Raw genomic sequence first — 21558 nt, forward strand, 5'->3', positions numbered from 1 at the left:
ATCATTTATGCAGAATCAATTCAACCCGTCATCGACCATTTTTCCAGAATCAGTTTCAACTCATCCTCAACCATTTTTGCAGAATCAGTTTCAAATAATTTGACCCTAGTAAAAGTTAACTCAATAACACAGCTGTTCTAATTTAGGTAAATAGTGAACAAAGTAAGATACTTAAATCCAAAGTAGAAGTATCGTTCCATCATAAAAACCTTACAAAAAGAACAACAAATGCTATCTTAATTTTTCTAGTACTATGAACAACAAAAATGAACAGGAGGAAAATACAAAAATCATTTATTTTTCCATTAAGTTGTAAAAAAAAAAAAATATTGTTTGGTTTGTTTTACCAGGTCAGAGCCGGTGACAAAGAAATGTACTTAAATAAGTTTGCAATATTCATAAGCATAGATACTTTGCATCCATTAGGGACAAAAACATTTCAATTTTTTTTTTTAATATTTCATATTCTAATTGGCATAGCAATATAGGATTAAACTTAACTACAAAGCCAGTGACCTTGGAGACAATGGTGATCTTGCTAGCGCAAGATCAGTTTTCACCGAAGCTTGTTCGTTCCGTAATCGAACAAACAACAACGAATCGTCAACCCAAAAAACTCCATGATTCAAAGAAAATCAACCAAAAATTTAAAACTTTCTTATCACTTTCAATGAGCTTGAAAATCGCAAAGCTTACCGTAGCGATCAAATTGGATAGAAGTATGAAAAGACTTTACCATTGTAAAAGGAGAGCAACAGATGAATTGAGATAGAAGTATGAAAAGACTTTACCATTGTAAAAATGTATTTTCGTAAGTTAAACTACACATAAGAAAAAGCCAGTAATGTCATCTTTCACATTTAATAACTTTTGTATCTCGTTAAAATGTTTAAAATGTGTTACCTCAATATATAATTCAGTATCAAAAGTATACCCTATGTGTAATTTTCCTAATTAAAAAATCCAATAAAATAAGACAATCCTACCACGTCCCCTAACAAGAAAGGGAGGAGCGAACATAAATGCGGACTCATTGGAAAACAAAGCAGCCCATAAAAAATAATTTAAAGGCTCAGCCCACCATGGCCGGACAAATTCGTAATCAAAAGAATAGCAGATCTGGGTAGATTCGAACCACCAACCTCCCAAAGCCCAGCAAAGGACTCCGGGCGCTCTACCATTTTTGAGCTTACAGATCTTTCATTTCAAACATACATGTCTCGTAATTCAATTTAAGCAACCGACAAAGCAAAATGATTCAGGCAGGCACGGTAGCCTTGAAAACAGTTCAGACGCCCTTCATCCAGCATTTTGACGTTAAATCTGTCCACAAAGAATCATTAGGGTTGTTTTTCAGGCATTCCTAGAGCAGCACTTGTTCAAAACAAATCTGAATATAATTTAATGTTACTTTATTCCGAACACCTTACTCTTTACTATATTTTTTATTATATTATCTACACTTGGGAGTAGAATTAACCTCCATCAATTAATGTAGTTCAATTCCACCTAAGTATTAAATAGCAAGTAGCTTATTTAAGCTTTATGCGTGTACATCTCAAAATTTCTTGAAGGGTTAAAAAACACACCATTTAAGTTTAAAAAGAGGGGAAAGAGATCCTCTACACATCCTTTTCTACTAATCCACCAAGTCCGGACCATTGAAAATTAATCAAACAACCCAAATTTTCATAATTTTTAAATAAAACCTCTCTTTGTATCCATTAGATCATATTTCAATAGCCCGAATCTCCAAACTTAGAATTAGAAAGAACAGATCCGAAGATAATCCCTTTCCAAAGAGATGCTGCTTCAAGCTGCTTCAAACCAAAACAGGGTGAACTTTTTAGGAGTACACTTACTATAGTTAGATACTGTTTTTTTGTACCGCTGTGTTCTGAATTTGCTGAAAAATTTCTCCAAAATTGGAGTAAATAAAAATTTTACAAAGCCAAATCATACCAGCCAAAAATAAATAATCATACCAGCCAGAAATAAATACATATTTTTGTGGTCAATTCATATGGGATTAAACGAATATACCAAACTGGTTCTCCATCCATCCTTCCCAAAATCAATATACCACAACAAAGATTGAATTTATATATAGCAACTGTTAGATAATAACATTGCTTTTCAGTTAATTCTTTGTTCACTTTTTTAAGCAAACTAAAAACTACCCACCAAATAGGAAGTCAATTCCTTAAGCATTCAACAAAATACACTTCAGCTTTCAACAAGATAAAAACCAAAACACTGACCCATTGTAAATATCAAAACCGCTTGAATGCAACTAAAATGGAAATAAGACGACTAAAAAAAAATATGGTTGTTATACTACTCGAACACCCACATCGCATAATGAGGCAAGACCGTAACTTGTAAATTAAAAACATTATCTCTACGTATGCAAGTAATTGTTGAAATGGCAATAGAAAGCAAAACTCGTTTCGTTGTTCACCTCAAAATTCCCGAATCCAGATTGCAGACGGGATTAGATAATCCCACAAACGAACAGCATATAATTCGATTATGTTGCAATTGAAGAAACATTCGGGCTTCAGTCTTCGCAGATGAGAGAGCACCGGTTAGCCCGGTTGCCAAAATCCTTGGTGCCATCTAATGGTAATACAATCTTCAAATATTGAAGCAATAGCAGCCAAGGGCAACAAAATTACAGAGTACTACAAGGGATCCACATAATATCATCTCCAAGGATACATTATTAACTTGAATTGTAATCAATACCCATAAAAAATTCGGTGTACAACACAAAACTTAAATTCCAACTTCAAGACTGGTAATAAAATTTTCAGCTCATTCAACATAATGTCGTATAGAAGGCACGAGGCAATATTTGGAAAGGATTATAAGCATATTGTAAATATGAATTCCAAAAACAACGTAGGTTATATTGAATAAGTGCACAAGGACAGGAGTTTCGGAAGCGGATAAGATCGACTGCATGGCATATAAATGAGGTACAATTGATTATTGATGCAATTGTATCGAATCCAATAACAAATGCCTTGAGGCAAGTCAACAAATACTTCACAACAATCCAGGATAGTTTGGAAAGATAATTGTTAAGTAGAGAAAATAATTCGAGGATAACTTTGTAACCATATATGGGGGTAATGCAAGGTGGACCAATTTTTTAGATTAAGTTCACAATAATACTTCATTTGTAATTGATAGGTCATAAGTTCAATTTTCGCGTAAAGCAAATTTGAACCGCACTGAGGCTTAAGCCCATTCACCAACCCGATAGTATCATTTGTTCAAAAAAAATAAAAACCTGATATAAGGACTCCAGTAATAATCCAATCATCAGCAACCACATCATATGGTTTATGAACTTTAGTCTAAATAGTTGGTCTTGCAGGCTTTTTCCTATATACAGTTAGGGTTGCATAAACTCCCTTTACCTTGCAATCAAGTGAAGTAGTTTGAAAAACATAATTCAGCTAACTGACAAAAAACATTATCATGCATGTCTACCAATCCTCATGTACCCGGTTATATTGGATTACATCAATCTATAATATTATCCCAGATTAGAAAATTGGACTACAAATACGATTAAACCCACATTAATTTGAAGTAAATTTAGCATGAGGCGAACTAATGGTGCATAATAATTACGGGTTTTCTGTGTAACTGGAGCTAATATAGTATCAGATGCATATCAATGGAATTAGGCAGTCAGATAATACCTTTGGCGGTGAGTTATGCCGTCGTTGATGTGCTGAATCCGTGTTTGAATGCGCAGGCAGTAGAGCGGAAAATAAAACACATCACAAAAGGAAGGGACACACACCACACACCGGAGGGGAGACCCTGGGCCAAAAAAACCCCATGCTGTCTCCCCTCAAAACCAAAAATCTTTATTTTTTTTATTCAGATTTTTTGACCTGCCATGCAAGCGCACCTGCCATGGCAAAGGCCGGATGACAAAGATCGGTCAAGGACTCAGCTCTTCCACCGAGCCTTTCGTCCCGACATCTCTTACATCCGTGCAAACCCAAATCCACCCAAAAATACCACAGCTTTCACTTTCCAAATCATCATATTACAGTTATAGCTTTCGATTAACCAATATACATGAGTTTGCACCCTTCAGCCGCAAGGACAAATCAGATCTGCAGATGTTGAAACATGTCGATCGAATTGATTTCGGAAACATCAAGGCTTCGAACCTCCATCGGTGTCAGAGGTCGGTAGATGCATCTGATCGAAAACAAAATAAATAAATAAAAACCAATCAGAAGCTGTATCTAGCTGAAATACGCTGCAGATCTATTAAATTCAATCAAATAATTAATATCTAGATAACCAAATCGAATCGAAAACACATACGAACCTTTAAAATCTGAATCAAAGAACACAAGCACAAGCTGGTCAAACCAGCAAAACTCCAAAAGCATCTCAAACCATCTTCACAACCCCAAACCACCATCAACGGGTAGATCCCAAGCGGATCTACACGAATCCGGAAGAATCAGACGAAGATAATAATCCATGCAGAGAAGATCTGCAGAAAAAGAGGAACTATAGAGTTGTGGAGAGAGACAGAGAACATAAGGTAGCGTTGAAACCTGAATGGTTTAGAGCCATCCACCCTAACGTAACTTTTATAATGGGATAAGGGTTGCCATGGACGGTTAAGATTGATTTCGCATCTTTGAAATCGACGACTAGTATGGGATGTCGTGTTTGGTGGTTCATGACCTGGACGTTACCATCCAAGACACGTTATTTTGCCGCTTAGTGGGGGAGGACAAGTGGTGTGACCATGGCTTTTCTTCTTTGTTTGGGAATCCGATACACGTTTAGAGCATGTTTACTGATCCGTAATCAAATTAAAAAGAATTGAATTAAGGATGAATTGGATTGATGATGAATTGAAATGAGATGGAATTAGAATTAGATTCCTATTGAGGTTGTTTACTAAAACTGTCTGAAAACGGAGTAGGAATAATGTTGAGTCCATATAAGCTGTTAACTAATTATCATGAATCGGAATGAAAACTAATGTCATTACTAAAATGTTCATATTCTAAATAATCTATATTATATGCTAATCTTTTTTATCTTTAATAAAAAATTATTTTATTTTTAATTTATGTGAGAAAGGTTTTTTAGGTCCTTTTAAATCCAATCTCATCAGTCCTTTTCATTCTTTGATTTGCTAACAAAATGCCTCATCCTCACCTTCTCACTCATGCTCGACCGCGACCACCCTCCCTGAGACTCCGACCATTCTTTGCTCTCCCTCCCTACCTCACCATCAAGGATTCAAGGTAAGCATTCTATGTAAATTTTTATTTTTGGTTGATTTGATTATGCTTTGCCCTGACCTTCCCTATGCGGCTCTGCGTAATGATTCATTCTAATATGTTGTTGACTGGTTGATATTTCAAGTGTTTAAAGGATGCCCAATTGCAATCTTTATCCCCTATCAATTCTAACGAGAGTTTGAATTTGCAGTCTTTGGAATTAGAATCGGCAACCGAGCCCCAATTCGAAAATGTTCAACACGGCAATGCATGGGGCGCATAGAGGAGGCGGCGGAGGAGCACAGAGTTGTTGGAGATGATGGCGGATGACAACGAGAAGATGGAAGGGAGTGCTGAAGGTGAAGGGTGCTTTGGGAAGAAAAGTTTGATTCCGGATGAAGCCTTCTCCCCGAAATCCAAATACTACCTCTGTGTAAGTAATCCAATTCCGTCAATATTAGGAATTGAATTCCTGATTTTACATGGGTTCCGGAACATTGTGCATTCTGGTTGAATTGGTAAATAGAGGAAACAACATTAAATAACATTAACCAACATACAAATTATACAACATAAAAAAAACATTTAACAACATGAAACTTAAAACAATATTTTTGAAAACATATAACAACATAAAACTTAAACGCCTACTTCATGTTTCTTTTGCCCCAAAGATGTGCAACAAGATCCTGTTGTAGGTACTTGTTTGTGGCATGAGAACGTATTGAAAAAGATCCAAAGTTGGAATTCATTGCAAACTTAATTGGAAAAAGATTGAATTCAAAGTTGTGTGAATTATAGCCCAATATCCACCATATTTATAGCAAAAGAAAAATTCAAATCCAACGGCTAGCTGACATTATGCTAACATCACTTAGCCGTTGGATTTGAATTTAAGTTGTAATTTTTAAATAATAAATTATGTTTGGCCCTATGACCTTTTGTCTCTCGGTTGGAGACGGTTTTTTGTGACATGGCTAAAACGAGCCCTCTGGCCCTTTGGCCCTCAGTTGGAGACGGAGGCAAATATGGCCATGTACTATTCATTAAAAAAATTAATTTCTTGGAGGGCCAAAGGGTTAAAACGAGCTATCTGGCCAGTCCTCGGTTGGAGATGGCGCTCGTTTTAGCCCTGACCCTCTAAGATATTAATATTTTAATGAACAGTACATGGCCATATTTGCCTCCGTCTCCAACCAAGGACCAGAGGGCTCGTTTTAGCCCTGTCACAAAAAGCCGTCTTCAACCGAGGGCCAAAGGGCCAAACATAATTTATTATTTAAATTAAAAAACAACAACTTATATTTAAAAACTACAACTAAAATTTAAAAATGACAAATTAAATTTAAAAACTACAAATTAAATTCAAAAACAACATTAACTTAAATTTAAAAACTACAACAACTTAAATTTAATATCCATAATCAACATCATCTTCATCATCCACCATTGTAGGAGTATAAAAAATATGAAGTTATAGGAAAAAATGGAATTTAAAAAAAATATATGAAACAAATTTTGTAAAATAAAAGTTATAGGAAAAAATGAAATTTAAAAAAAAATATGAAAAATAGAAGTTAGAGGAAAAATTTTGTAAATAAAAAATAATAATAAAACTGTAAAAAAAAAACCCTCAATTGGAGACGGTTTTCAGGCTATTTTCGACCCTCTGGACCATTCGGTTGGAAATGACCTAACTCCCCTTCTGGTTGCCCTGCTTGGCTCCTTTACTACATCATCATCCATGTTGATGCACCACAAAAGGTCCACCTGCCGATCGGAAAGAAGCAAGAGCATTGTGAAAAATTTAGTGCAGATCTGGGTGGATTTGAACCACCAACCTCTCAAAGACCAGAAAGGACTTGAGCGCTCTACCATTTTTGAGCTTACAGATCTTTATTGCATACAATGCATTCTCCATTCAAACCCTAACAAAAGTCTGATATTCGACCTATCAAATTCAAAACTCAGAACCAAAGGGCTTGTATGCGAAACCACCATCACTAGGGTTTGCCCTGTGTAACAATTTCAATCTCATTTTCAACAACAAATATAAAAGTAAACAGTTATCAATAGTGGCTTCAAAGACGAATGCCAAGGAAGATATCCTTCAAAGACTGAGCATGACGTTTTAACTAACATATTCAAAATCAAAACCAACAAATGGAACTCTACTGCCAAAAAAGAACTACAAATTACATATAGTTCCGCCGACTACATTCACATCAACTAAACCTGTATCTTTCAAACGAAATAACTCCAATTCCTCCAAAATTTAATAGAAAAAAATCAGGTGCAAAGTATTCAAACATAACTCCGACATGAATAAGATATTTAAATACATAATCCTGATAGCCAAATCCGAAATAATCTTTGTAATGACTCGTTGCAAGGACTTGCAATAACTTTTACAACAAAGGGAATGTGAAGCTCAACTTATATCATTGCACTTCAGAACTTCTCACTGAGATTGCAAGGCAACGGAATTAGACTTTCCGCATGACCGAGCAGCTTTTATTTGAGCAGAGACATCATTGGGGCTCCTAAAAAAACAGAGCTTCCAGCAGACACTCCCTTACAACAAACTACGGGAATACATCCATGGCCGTATAAATAGCGGCCAAAAGCATTATTACATGACATTACAACCAGATCCCAGAATATAACATAACATCCATTGCGATCAAATTATGAAAGAACAAGCCAATACAATAATTAATAACATAACACTGTTGCATTCTCATTTAATAAAATCTGTAGTAGCTTCGTAACGAGGCAACTATTACTGCACATGTCCGGAATTTGCCTCATAATATGACTTGCAAAAGAAATAAATTTGATGCGCCGATGGCCATCTTTGTAAACATACATGATTATATACATGATTAACGCGATATGTGCAACTATGAACGAAACTAATTAATTATGACTTTACTGTGCAAATAGATTTAGTTAGATTAATACCTTTGGCGACGAGATTTTGAGGTTGTTGCTGCTGCCAACAATCCATGTTCGACCGCTATGCATGTGGCAAGAGAGCAAAAATAAAACAGAGAGAATGAAAAGGCAAAAAGGATGCACCACACACCGGAGGGGAGAAAAAAACTCATGCCGTCTCCCCTCCAAACCGAAAAATTGTTACTTGTTATTGAGATATGTTTTTTGACCTGCCATGCAAGCGCACCTGTCATGGCAAAGGCCGGATGACAAAGATCGGTCCAGGACTCGGCCCTTTCTCTGAACCTTTGGTCCCGACAACTTATACATCCGATTCATAACCTATCCCCACCCCCCAAATCCCCCAGCCTTCAGTTTCCCACTCATCAAATTACAATCATGCCCTTCGATTTACGAATGTACATCACTTACAGCACCATTAACTACCATTAACTACCAGAGAGTCAGGTCTGCAGAGGCTGAAACGACGCTTGAATCAAGCTCGCCTGAAACCTCCTTGAATTCAACAACAGCTCCTTAGCCATATCTGATTGGATAAACAATCACAGAGCAATCAGACTCTGTAGGGAACTACTGAATCAATTCAGCTTGCAGATTTACAAATCGATAGCATATCAAGATAAGAAAAACGAATTAAAATCACATACGAACCTGTAAATCTGAATCGAACATCGAAGAAGAACAAATCGAGCTGGTTTTAACTAGCTATTCAATTCAACAGCAGCTCAAAACATCTTCACAATCTAAACCCGGCATCGAGATACAGATCGCTAATCAATCTACCAGAATTCAAAAGAAATCGAAAGAGAAAGCAATCCATGCAGACTGGATTTGCAGGAGTAGAACTACTCAGGACTCAGGAGGACCAATAGAGTTGTGGACAGAGAGAGAGGGAGAGACATTGAAGCCGTTGAATGGTTTTAGATGCACCCAGCCTAACGTAATTTATACTAGAGATGGGATGCTATGGACGGTTAGGATTGAATTTTTGTCTCTGAAATCGAAGGCTGATATGGGAAGGGTGGTACCGGTTACCAAGCAGGACACATTAATTTGCCGCTTTAGTAGGTGGAGTGGGAATCCAGCACATGTGCGTATTAGTCTTGTACTATAATTAGGATTCACCCGCGCCAATTTTCTTAATCATGCTTCTAGAATATTGTATTTGCCACAAAAAGGCTGGCAATATTCAAAAAGTAAATAATCTAGTACCAAACCGGACATGCTTACATATAAAGAAAGATACGTGAGCTGCCTAAACCGTTGTAACAACACAAAGACAGATGTAAAGCGGTTAGAAAAAATATCAAAGCACTCTTCACTTGCATTTTTATTAAGAATTAGTAATAAAAACATTTCATCAAAACCCCTTCAACTATTTTAAAAACACTTCCAAACGAACAATTATTTTCCCAAACCTTTAGCGTAAATATAATTTTGGATCAAAATGCAAAAGCAAGAAAACAGACTGAAAAAAAGAAACAGAAGGCAAACCTAAACCCTCACCCGACGTAACCAAACCATCAAACGGTCAACTCAGAGCAGATCTGGATGGATTCGAACCACCAACCTCTCAAAAGCCCTGTCAAGGACCCCGAGCGCTCTACCATTTTTGAGCTTACAGATCTTCGTTTCAATTGACGAGGAAAAATGAGAAACACCATCAACACCTAGTTTTTCAGTTTCTTCTTTCCAATAAGAAGTTTCCAGCACAAACAATAACTTGTCAACTCACGTTTAGCAAAAGGGAGATGTCTATTTGAATGGGGATAGAATTTAACTCGAATGAAGGAGAATTAAGCTAAGCCCCACAATTAGCCAACAATAAGAGCACCGTAAATATTACACATACTTGCCATCCATATGAGTTGAATGCCTCGAGACCGGGAGTTGAAAACCACTAGAGCGGGACACTAGTCGATCTCTAAACCCTGCTCCAAACTTGTAAACTACAAAGTATTTAACTTGGAGTCGATTACTTGTCAACTCAAATAGAGATCTAAAAATACCTTTCCAAGGGCATAAAAAAAAAAAAAAAATTGTCCTAAGCAGAGCAACAGTCGCACAATTATTCCACAGCCCAGGAACAAAACAACCTACACCTCCTCATGCAACCCTAAACAGCATCCAACTTGTCCAAATTCAAAACGCCGCTGTTTCATTTTTACAAACAATTTACAGTGACACAAATGCTTCCAGCTAATTTTTGTTCTTTGGGGTTAAACCCCGTGGATCATAACAAGAAAGATATCATGAACGGACCAAAACAGCATACGTAAGTAATCTTCATAGAAGCACAATAATAGAAACATAAAACGGATCCGCAGAAATACCGTTTGAAACATAATCAAAATCAATAACAATATGTGTAAATCTAACAAATCCACACACCACAATCTGATCCATTATGTACGTACCGCAATTCAATAGAACAATTTAACAATCAAAATTAGTTTTTTTGTTTTTGGGGGGAGGAGGGGGGGGGGGGGTGTTGAATATTCTATCTCAACTTAACAAATGAACAGAATAAATAAATGATAATGCTAATGGGCACATGAAATAATCCTCGCAATGGATTCAATCACAAAAGGTAAATTAACTGAAACTATTACTTGCTGAGATTTAAAACTTTAAAGACCAAAGATTGTGAAGCTCAACTCGTTTCCTTGGTCACCTCAAGTTATGGGAAAAGAGACTGCAACGTAACGAAATTTGTATCTTCCCCATGACCACGCAGCTTGATTCGAGTAGAATTTCGATTAACTTGTAAATGATATGAGAGACTTCATTCTGGCTATTAGGACTCCTCGAGAAGAGAGCTTCCGGCAGCCAACCTCCCTAGAATCATCTAATTTGAATACAAGGCATGGCTTGCAACAATGGCAGCCAAAGCAACATAATTGCATAATATTACAAAGAGCCATGCATTAACAGATCTCACAATATCTAGTAACATCAATTGAGATCAGACAATAACAAAATAGGCACTTCAGGGTACAATCCCACTCTCAGCTCATAGAATTTGAATGTACAATAATAACGAGGCAATAATCAGTAATGGTATCATAGGTATGACTTTAAAAAGCAAGCCGGATAGATTTTGGAAGCGGAAATTGTTATGTAGTATGATAGAATGTGTGGAGTGTGGCATAAGTAGATTGCAAAATTACCCAGTAATTATTGGTCATGGGTGGATCTTTCAATTAGAAAGTTCTTTTTTTTTTTTTTTGGATCAAATGATGTAATTTGTATTCTACAATAAATAGAGATTAAATAACTTAATTTACCTTTAAAATAATAGAGGGGTTTTTTTTTTCTGGATCAAAGATTATAAATTGTAATTTACAATATAAATGGAGATTAAATAACTTAATTTACCTTCAAAATAAAAGGAGTTGATTGAAGAACTCCACAATTAGCAAACTGAAGAATTATTATTGTTCATTTCTATCAATCCCTAAGTTCCAAGAATTATAGGTTATATCGATTGAAGGCTTCATAGTGTGTGCAAAAAAAATTAGATTAATCCCACATTGATTTAAGAAAATGTGAGCATGAGACCTAATTAATCGTGCACGTGATTATATGTTCCCTGTGCAAATCAATTGAAATAGGCTGTCAGATAATACCTTTGGAGGCGAGATATCGATGCATTTGTAGTTGTCCGGAATTCATGTCCGACTGTTTGCGGTTGGCGGCTAGCAAAATTGAAAGACGGAACAAAAAGACAAAGACAGAGAGCTCACACCACACCGGAGGGGAGACCCCGGGCAAAAAAAAACCCCATGATGTCTCCCCTCAAAACCAAAAATTCGTTATTTTTTATTGAGATGTTTTTGACCCGCCATGCAAGCGCACCTGTCATGGCAAAGGTCGGATGACAAAGATCGGTCCAGGACTCGGCCCTTACACCGAGCCTTTCGTCCCGATATCTTATACATCCATCCAATTCAACCCATACTCCCAACCCAAATCCCCACAATCTTCCGGCTACACTCATGAAATTACAATCATGACCCTCGATCAAGATTACATGTGAATCTTCTGATAGATATTCTTCAGCCACCAGGAGATCGAATCGGATCAGCAGCTGAAACGATGTCGAATACTTCTGATTTGGTTAGAGCTCCGTCTGCGAAATCTGTTTGGATACAAAAACTTACATCAATCAAAATATGTAGGAAAGCAGAGACACTAAAGGTAAAATTCTTTGCAAATCATCAAAACTTACACAAAAATGCAAAAACAATAACGACTTGATACATAAATTCATATCCAGGTTAGTGAAACGAAACAAAAACATATACGAACCTGTGAATCCGAATCGACGATCGGCGAACACAGAAGCCCGCGCTGGTGAAACCAGCTGAATTCAAAAGCAGCTCAATCCATCACCTCACAATCTCAAACCACCATCCACGCGTAGATCTCGATACGATCGACGCGAATCCGATGGAAATCGACAGCGAAAACAATCCATGGAGCGTAAATCTGGAGAAGAGGTCGGGAGGCTCATGGAGCTTTTTGGGTTTTGGTCGGGTGGGGGGGAAGATTTGGTGGCGTTGAATCTTGAATGGTTGATAAGCAGGCACCCTAACCTACATTTATACGAGGATAAATGGACACGAACGGTTGAGATTGTTTTCTTATCATCGTGATCAACGGCTGTTATTGATGGGTTTGGTGGATTTGGCGGTGGGGAAATCACGGAGAAAACATTGCGTTATCGCAAAGCACGTTCCTCGTCATTGACCTTATCAAACACGACATGTTGTTTATTCGGCCGCATCGATAGGTTATTTCGGTTCTAGATTATTCGATATATCTGGGCTGGTGGGTTTGTTCTTTGGGCCTTCAGAGGCTGATATGGACCAAGCCCGAAATTACAGGCCTTGCGTATTTGCAACACCTATTCACCAAATTTTGATATCTGGACACCCACAATTTTTTTTTTTTTTTTTAAATTTTAATAACGTTATTGATAACACTGGTGAGAACCAGGGGTTTAGATTTGAAGTTTTTGGAGAAGAAGATGGATGTTTCCACTCGTTGTTATTGTAGACATCGAAATTTCAGTAAAACAAATGTTCACCAATGCATTAAAGTTTTGACGTGTTAAGGCATACATGGCATACGCCACGTGTTGTACAAATTGTACACATGGCATGTGACTCAACAAAATAGGAAGAAATACCCTTGAAGGATTAAACAAGTTTTTCTTCTCATTTTGGGCAATGACAAGGCAAGTACATTTCAATCCATTGAGGATCAAAACAAGTTTTCTTCTCATGTTGGGCAATGACAAGGCAAGCACACTTCAATCCATTACGGATCAAAGCAAGTTTTTCTCATTTGGGCAATGACAAAGTATACACATTTCAAGTTTAAAATGGTGTTAAGTGGGAAATTAGGCCATAAGTTAGACCACTTCAAGTTTAAAATGGTATTAAGTGGGAAATTAGGCCATAAGTTACACCACTTCAATTTCAATATTGCATTAAGTGGGAAATTAGGCCATAAGTTACACCACTTCAAGTTTAAAATGGTATTAAGTGGGAAATTAGGCCATAAGTTACACCACTTCAATTTCAATATTGCATTAAGTGGGAAAATTAGGCAATGGTGCTTGGAAAGGAAAAAAATATTTTGTGGTGGTGATTCATTCTCAAAGCCTATAAATAGGCTTCTCCATCAAGGTATCAAGCATCAACCAATTCACAAATACATTTCTCTACTCCCAAATTGGAAGAGAATTCCCCAAATCCTTGAAGCTTTGAAACTCCAAAGCTTCCAACCATCCAAATTCCCAAGAAAAGCCAACACACACCAAAACCAATTCACAAATACATTTCTCTACACACCAAAACCTTGAAGCCTTAAAGTTCTAAAGCTCTCAAGAAAATCCCGAAGGATCAAGAAAGCACTCTTCGTTTCTTCGTCAAATCCTCCTTCAAGATCAAGCCCCAACGGCCCTTGAAGAACTTCCACCAACTCAAGATCAAGCCCCGACGGCCCTTGAAGAAAGTGTTCATTGTTCATCAACTGTTCATCCTAAGATCAAGCCCCAACGGCCCTTTGGATCAACAACCTCAACAAATCCACACATCCAATCGTTCTTCAAGATTAAGCCCAAAAGCCCTTGAAGATCCGCTCATCCATCAACCTTCAAGATCAAGCCCAAAAGCCCTTGAAGAAATCCACACAACCATTATTCAAGATCAAGCCCCGACGGCCCTTGAAGAAAGTGTTCATCCGTTCATCAACTGTTCATCCTTAGATCAAGCCCCGACGGCCCTTTGGATCAACAACTCATCCACAAACCTACACCCTACGAAGATAGAATCAGAGGACCAAATTTGAGAGAGATCGTAACCCCAAAATCATAAACACAAAAATATTATTTTGTACACGTTATTCTGGTTTCTTGTTTCAAGGAATCTTTCGTGTTCACAGTTATCTCTAGAAATAGAATGTCTAGAGATCACAACGAGTGGAACATAGCTACTCTTTCATGAATGACTAGTAACCTAGTTAGGTGTAAATGTAATTATGACTAATTTATTGTGTGACTTATGGAAGTATGATATGTTTCCAATGCTCTTGTGTTGGTTTATGAGGAAATGCTAGTTTTTGGATGTCTACTTGACCTTTTTTTTACTAAAAGGTCGTTTGTTCTTGCCACTTAATACTAATGTGTACTAGTATTCTTCTTCCCTTATAAGTGAGAAGTATTCGGTTTGATTCTCGCCAATGACGAATTTAAACCAAAATATTATGGCTAACCCATTATAAGATTAAGTCAACTCCCTCGCTACTCAACGTATATAATATTGTATGTATTCAAATAAGCCCTTGTTCCTAGTTTGTTTATACTTAGTTCCCTTTGGTTTTGTGCTTTCGGTCTTGCTAGCTTTTCTTGGGTTGGGCTTGTTCCTTGGGCCATAAGAAACTCTAGCTGGTTTCAGTCCCTTCTGGTTAATCATTGTAAGAGCATTAACAGCTCAATCCAAACTTAACTGACCGGTCCAATTCAACTTTCATCAACTTTTATGATTCTCTTGAATTGAATTGAATCTGATAGTTGACGGACTTTGATTTTGAGAATCCATGCCAACCTATCTGTTAGTTTTGATGGTTCTTCTCCTGTCATGGGCATTTGAGTTTACCGCTTTTAGCATTCAATTTTTTAGGGTTTACATATCTTAAAAATGCTTGATATGACTAGGTTTAACGAATCAAATCAAGATAACGGTGTGGTTCAAATTTCGTCGATGGCTAATCTAATATCTAATCTAACAAAATCTATCGTTTGACAAAAAAAAAAAAAAACAAGGATGTAAAGTTCACAATCCAATCTATGGGTAGGATGACTCAGTTTAACACATAAATTATGAAGTTGATCCAAATGAAAAATCGTTACCAAAAAGAACTACAGTTTAATCACTCAAATTAAGCGTTCATGCGCTCTTGATGATGTACATGTATGACAAAATTTAAATAAATAAAACTTAAAAAATGAAAAGGAATTATATAAAAGGCCACTTATCCACATAGTCATTCTGCACAGACATTAGAGTATTGGCATCCGGTGCTTAATTAGTTTGTAGATGCATTGGGTTGGGTATGGCATCGCCCTTTCTCTTTCTCCTTCACTTCACTTCCCTGCGTCTTGTCATATGCAGGGGGGTTCGCATGGATCAGCTGGTCCTGCTTCGTCTTCGGAAGAATCTGGTTGTCTGAAAACACCCCTCCAAATCCTTCTTCATCAGACCTCGTCGCATACCCTTCCCCAAATGATTAGGACATCACATCTCTAAATACGAACATACACAAACTAATAACATTTAGCTACTAATCATAAATAAAACTCTTTTTCGACTGTCTAGCAACATAAACTGCTTACGTTGTAGACTCTCAATTTTCATAATAGTCTTCATGAATCTATCTGTGGATTCCAACAAAAGTTAAAAAACCTAGTCGAACTTTACATTAATCAGGTTGAATTTTTGCTTGAATGTACATCTAAAACCATGAAAAATATATGATGTATCAAAAAATAAGTCTGCTTGAAAGTGCTTTTAGAATAGTTAAAAACACTTTTAAATCACAAAAAACAAACGTTTTTTGTGGTTCTTTCGGTTGGCAAGCCAGTGAAAAACATTTCGTCAAGAACTGCTTGATTTCTTATCATAAGTTGAACAAAACTATTTGAATGAAAACACATTCAAAAAAGAATTCATCCTGGAGTATGACTAGATAACATTACCCGCACACAAAAACTGGAAAGTTTTGAATACAAGAAGCAACGAGCGACTAACCCGGTTTTCTGATTAGGGCTTTGTGCCTTGTCCATATTGTGTTTATTATCTGGATCACTGGAAATAGTTGTGGCCTGCTTTAATCCGACCCCGGAAGCAATCCGACCCAAGTTCGAAGGCGCTGAAGATTGGGTTCTGAGGGATTTTACTGCATGAATCATCTTTTGCATTCTTACAGGACTTTTCAGCTTCCTATAAATACATGAGAGGAAGATTCACCACGACAAACCAGTAAATATACACGGGTGAGAAATAGTGGAAGTCCCCGATTAGGAATAGCACTATATCCGGTTCTATGGGACGCAGATCCATTTCACGCCATAACACAATTACAAATAAATGGATAGTAATGAATAATGGGACACCGTACACTCCACATACTAATTAGAGACTCCAAATTGTCCTTTTCGGGTTCAGTCACTTACCCGCGCGATACACCATTAGGTCAACCAGACCCTAATAATTGAAAATTAGTAATTTTAAGATGTAACCGTTCACTTGATTTTTAACGATCATTGAGTTTTTACAATGAAGTATCATCGACCAACCATGTGGTGTTAGCATTTCTTTTTTTAAGATATCAACTCCTCGACCAGCTATGTGTGTGGAGTAAAAAATAATCAAGAAAAATATGGAGGCGACACGTAGATATTTGGGTTAAAAATACAAAATTATCCTTGAGGCACACCAGGACTCCCATGCACATGCAACAGACAATAACGACTCAATCAAGGTCAAAGGTGATCAAAATGGTATTCATTCAAAACCCTCTCATCACTCCTCATCAAATCCTCATCCACAAGGTAACTCCCAATTATTCTTTTCAAATTGGAATTAATTACCTAATTGATTGCAAGATATTATTTGGCATAATATCTTGCAATTAGAACCAAATTTCCATCATTAATGGCCGGTTCTTATTTCTCCAAATAGGGCCGACCACACCCTTATATATAGTTCCTCATTTCTCTAAAAACCTAAGTCCATTCTCTCCCTAAAATTCTCTAAACACCTTCTCTCTCAAATTTTAACTTTGGCATCAAAGATTCTTTGACCAAAGCCTCTCATTCATCGTGGACGCGTAAGGCTCTTGACCTTGATCTTAAGTGTTATTGTTTTGCAGGTATATTTTCGTCAAAGAAGAAGAAGACGAAAATTTACATTCACAATGTGATGTTACTAATTCTTTTTTTAAGACATCAATTCCTCGACCTGCCATGCAGTCTTGATAATTCTTTCTTTGACATTGTAAGTCGACCAGCCACGCGGTGTTACTAATTCTTTCGTTGACATTGTAAACCCTAATACTTCGACCTGAAATCTGATAAACTCAAAAGTTCACCGGGGCAAGTGCATAATCGTAAAATTTGAGAAACATGAGATTAATTATTAAAACACAAAATATTTACATTAGCTAGATCAAGGGTAGAAATTAACCACTCAAGCCAGACTCATACACACGAGTCTGGCATTTGCTCTTCAAAAACAAACAGGAATGCGAAAAAAAAGATTGATTAGTAGTAGAAAGTTCGAAATAGTAAATAAAACGGCACAGCATGCTGTATTTTATCTATGAAGAGGCATCGGTGTGGTGTCGTGCTTTCTCCTTCTCCTTCACTTCACTTCCCTGCGACTTGTCGTAGGCCGGATGGTTCTCATGGACCAGCTGACCGTGCTCCATCTTTGGAAGGGACTGGTTTCCTCCAGGTATCCCACCAAATCCTTCGTCCTCGCACCTCGACGCATACCCCTCCCCGAAAGAATGTGACAGAAGGTCCCTGATATTTTTCTTACAAACAACATTAGTCAATAGATTAAGAGCACTAGTTTGCACTAATTTTGACACTCATGTTTTTGTCATTGAGAGTGCACTCGTCCCTAAATTTTGCCCCTTTATTAATTTTATACCGTTCGCTCAACAGGTCAATAAGTTAATTACACTAGTGGATAATATGTGAAAATCAAGCGAGAAATATTGGGATCAAGATAATATATATGAATCGAGACATGATCCAACATGTTATCGATATCCTCAACATGTAATCGATTTGATCAACATGTTACTAATAAATTATCTACGCCATTTCACCAACATGTTATCGATTTAATCAACATGTTGTTAATAAATTATCAACGTTATCGATACAAGGTTCGATCTTTTTCTAATCATGAATTTCAAAAAATACAAGTATGTCAAAGAAATTACACTGACCCAGTTTTCTCAGTAGGTTTCTCCTGTTGCTTGTCCATGCTACTGTTCTCACTTTCGGGCTCACTGGAAACGTCTACACTTGCAGCCTGCTTGAATCGGACTCCGGAAGCTTTCCGGCCTAAGTTTGACGGCAGCGGCGGCGTGAATATCAAAGCTGGCGGTTGGGGTCGAATTAATCTGATCGCAGTGGTCATCTTCTTCATCTTCAAACTTCTCCTGCTTTGCTATTTATACATAGAGGTTGAGATTTTTTTTGGTTATATGCACTCTTGCAGAGAGAAATCTTTGACAGCTCTAAGATTTGTCTGACTGTCGTCGGTGTTACCAGAAGCTTTGTTCTCACGTCGTGACACGTGGTGATGAGAGGACACATGTCGGATTCTGGAGAGAGGAGTGTGGTTACGTAGGCTTTCAAGTGTGCATGTCGGCACTGACATACCATTTGAAACTTGACACATTTTTTATGCTGGGAGAAGATAAGGGATACGGATGAGCAGCACAACATGTATAGGTTTGATTGGTAGCAGGAATGCCAGGAAAGATAGATATCATACCACAGTATATAAAATACGGATGAGCCGCAAAATTTACTTCCATAAAAATATGGTTTCAAGGAATGCAAATGAAAATCGGAGGCCAGTCATCAAATGTCATCCCACAATTGGCTCAAGGTACCAAGAGTATCACAAGCGCCTGCATCGGTTGTATTTCGAACCTATTGTCCCCTCCACTACTGTGCATAAATAGAAAACAAGAATAGCATTTTTGTACAAAATAATAAAAAAATAGCCTACGTAGGTCAAAGTTTGATCATTCATTCTTTTCACAATTAATATTACGATCGTGTAGTATTAATTGAATAAGGATTCTTTCCGGATTTTTTTGTGAGGATCCTGGGAATTCTTTAATCACGTTCATTCATCGTACATCGTGCGATTAGTTTTCGTCAAATACTGTTTATATTCAATTTTAAATTAAAAAAATTTACAATGATTTATGACCGCACGATGTACGATAAACGGATGTGATTGAAAGATTTCCGGGATCCTCACAAATAGGACCGGAGAGGATTCTCATTCGTATTAATTTTCACTTTTAAACGAATTAGTTTTTTTACTTTTAATATATATAAGATGGAGGTCATAGGTTCCTCTTCATTTGTAAATGAGAGGTTTTAGGTTCGATTCTCGCTAAAGGAAACACTAAACCACATTATTATGGTTCATCCTTTGTGAGGCTTAACCCACTCCCACACTCCGCATATAATATCGTTTCGAAAATATATATATAAGATGAGGGAGTATCGTTGTTCAATCCATGGGATAATAAGGCCCAATGTTTCCTAGCCCAGAACGCAGCCCATAGCCTCCACTATTTACAACCATGGACTACCGCCAACTGGACTCATTAAATCGAACAGAAAGTTTTTGTTACATTGCCTTGTGTCACCGTAGTGTTCCAAGTGTAAACAGAACTAAGAACTTCCGTAAAACAGACAAGTCATGGTGTCACTATAGTGTTTCAAGTTAATTATATCATGTCATATCATTTTTAGGATGCCACTAAAAAATGTAGATTCTCTTACACGACATTTGAAAGTTGTATGTAAGTTCTCCTCCTTTACAAGATTAAGTTGGTCGACCACAAAAGTAACATTCTCGTAATAATTGGAACATCTTAAAACTAAATGGGATCATACAAAGACGTCAAGTGATCAAGTAACTTGGTGGAAATTTTTACGCTCAAGTTATATAAAGTAAGACTCTCTATAAACTCTTTGTTACCTCACAGTTTAACGTCAATTCTCGTGGTAACATTAAAAACATTATGTTAAAAGCATGATATGACAGAAAATCTATGGAAATATTCACTTTTGAAAGAGTCACAGCATTTCTCTAATAACTTTTATGCAGCAAAATAGTAGTGCCACAATATTTGGGTTACCAAATTTACAAGAATGACAGGAAAATTATATGACATGCTGTGTGGACATTCCATGAAATAAATCCAAGACATGAAATTCAACTAAATTTGCAGTGGATTCAAACATATGATGATATTGTCGACGACCACCTTTTAGTCTTTTTCTTTCGGCAGTAGTAAATATGAGTCATGATCCAGTCAGCCAATGCACATCGATTATGAATAGGAAAAGGTGAACGGTCAAGATGGAAGAGATGTACAGAAGAAGATGAAAGTGAACAAGAATGAATTTCTAGCCGTTGGATTTTCGGTTGAACGAACAAAATTAAAGAATCCGGAGAATCCAAATGAAAGGAAAGCAGGGAGGATCGTACAGGAATATCTCCCCAGAAGAAGAAGAAGAGGGTGGGACCACCCGACCGTTGCAGCATGAATGATGTCATCTGACCACATTCTAAAATCCAGCCCTGATAAAATCACCACCCAAAAAAACCTCAAATAATTTGAGTGGTCAATAGTGATAGTGAAAAAGTGCAGCAAGACAGCTTCTTTTCAGCTCTGTTTCGAGTGGGAAACTTCCGCGCAATCATAACGCAGAATCGCTTGTTTTTCAACCCTATCATACTCATGTTCACACGATGCAACACGTGTGATTGAGTTCAAATACAATCGTTTTTACATGGAAATTATTCTTCTAGTTGAACTAACAATAGTTACATTACAGTTTACCGTCTCGTCTCGTCTCGTCTATTTGGTTGTTCGCTCTAATGATGTTCATACGTAGTTTGAGGAAACCTCGATATTATAAGTGAGTTTTTGAGGAGATCAGTCTCCTTCAAGTTGCACCTTTTGCTCGTATTGGACTAGT

At 37.1% G+C, this 21558-nt stretch overlaps 1 protein-coding gene and 2 long non-coding RNA genes across 3 annotated transcripts; all 3 read right to left on the bottom strand.

The window, feature by feature from the left end:
- Positions 1–3867: 3867 nt before the first annotated feature.
- LOC137731482 (uncharacterized) lies at positions 3868–4585 on the bottom strand. Its single transcript, XR_011068270.1, has 2 exons — positions 4364–4585; positions 3868–4230 (listed from the first exon to the last, which is right to left on the bottom strand). It is a non-coding gene; the product is annotated as an uncharacterized lncRNA (long non-coding RNA).
- Positions 4586–8591: 4006 nt separating this feature from the next.
- LOC137731487 (uncharacterized) lies at positions 8592–12813 on the bottom strand. The gene is made up of 3 exons (XR_011068271.1): positions 12549–12813; positions 8889–12378; positions 8592–8763 (listed from the first exon to the last, which is right to left on the bottom strand). It is a non-coding gene; the product is annotated as an uncharacterized lncRNA (long non-coding RNA).
- Positions 12814–17973: 5160 nt separating this feature from the next.
- Positions 17974–19028, bottom strand: LOC137729921 (uncharacterized). The gene is made up of 2 exons (XM_068468975.1): positions 18768–19028; positions 17974–18333 (listed from the first exon to the last, which is right to left on the bottom strand). Exons 1-2 carry the CDS (start codon positions 18968–18970, stop codon positions 18126–18128), a joined length of 411 nt encoding a protein of 136 aa, XP_068325076.1. The 5' UTR covers positions 18971–19028; the 3' UTR covers positions 17974–18125.
- Positions 19029–21558: the final 2530 nt, after the last annotated feature.

This window comes from Pyrus communis, chromosome 1 (assembly GCF_963583255.1).
Source record: "Pyrus communis chromosome 1, drPyrComm1.1, whole genome shotgun sequence".
NCBI lineage: Eukaryota > Viridiplantae > Streptophyta > Magnoliopsida > Rosales > Rosaceae > Pyrus > Pyrus communis.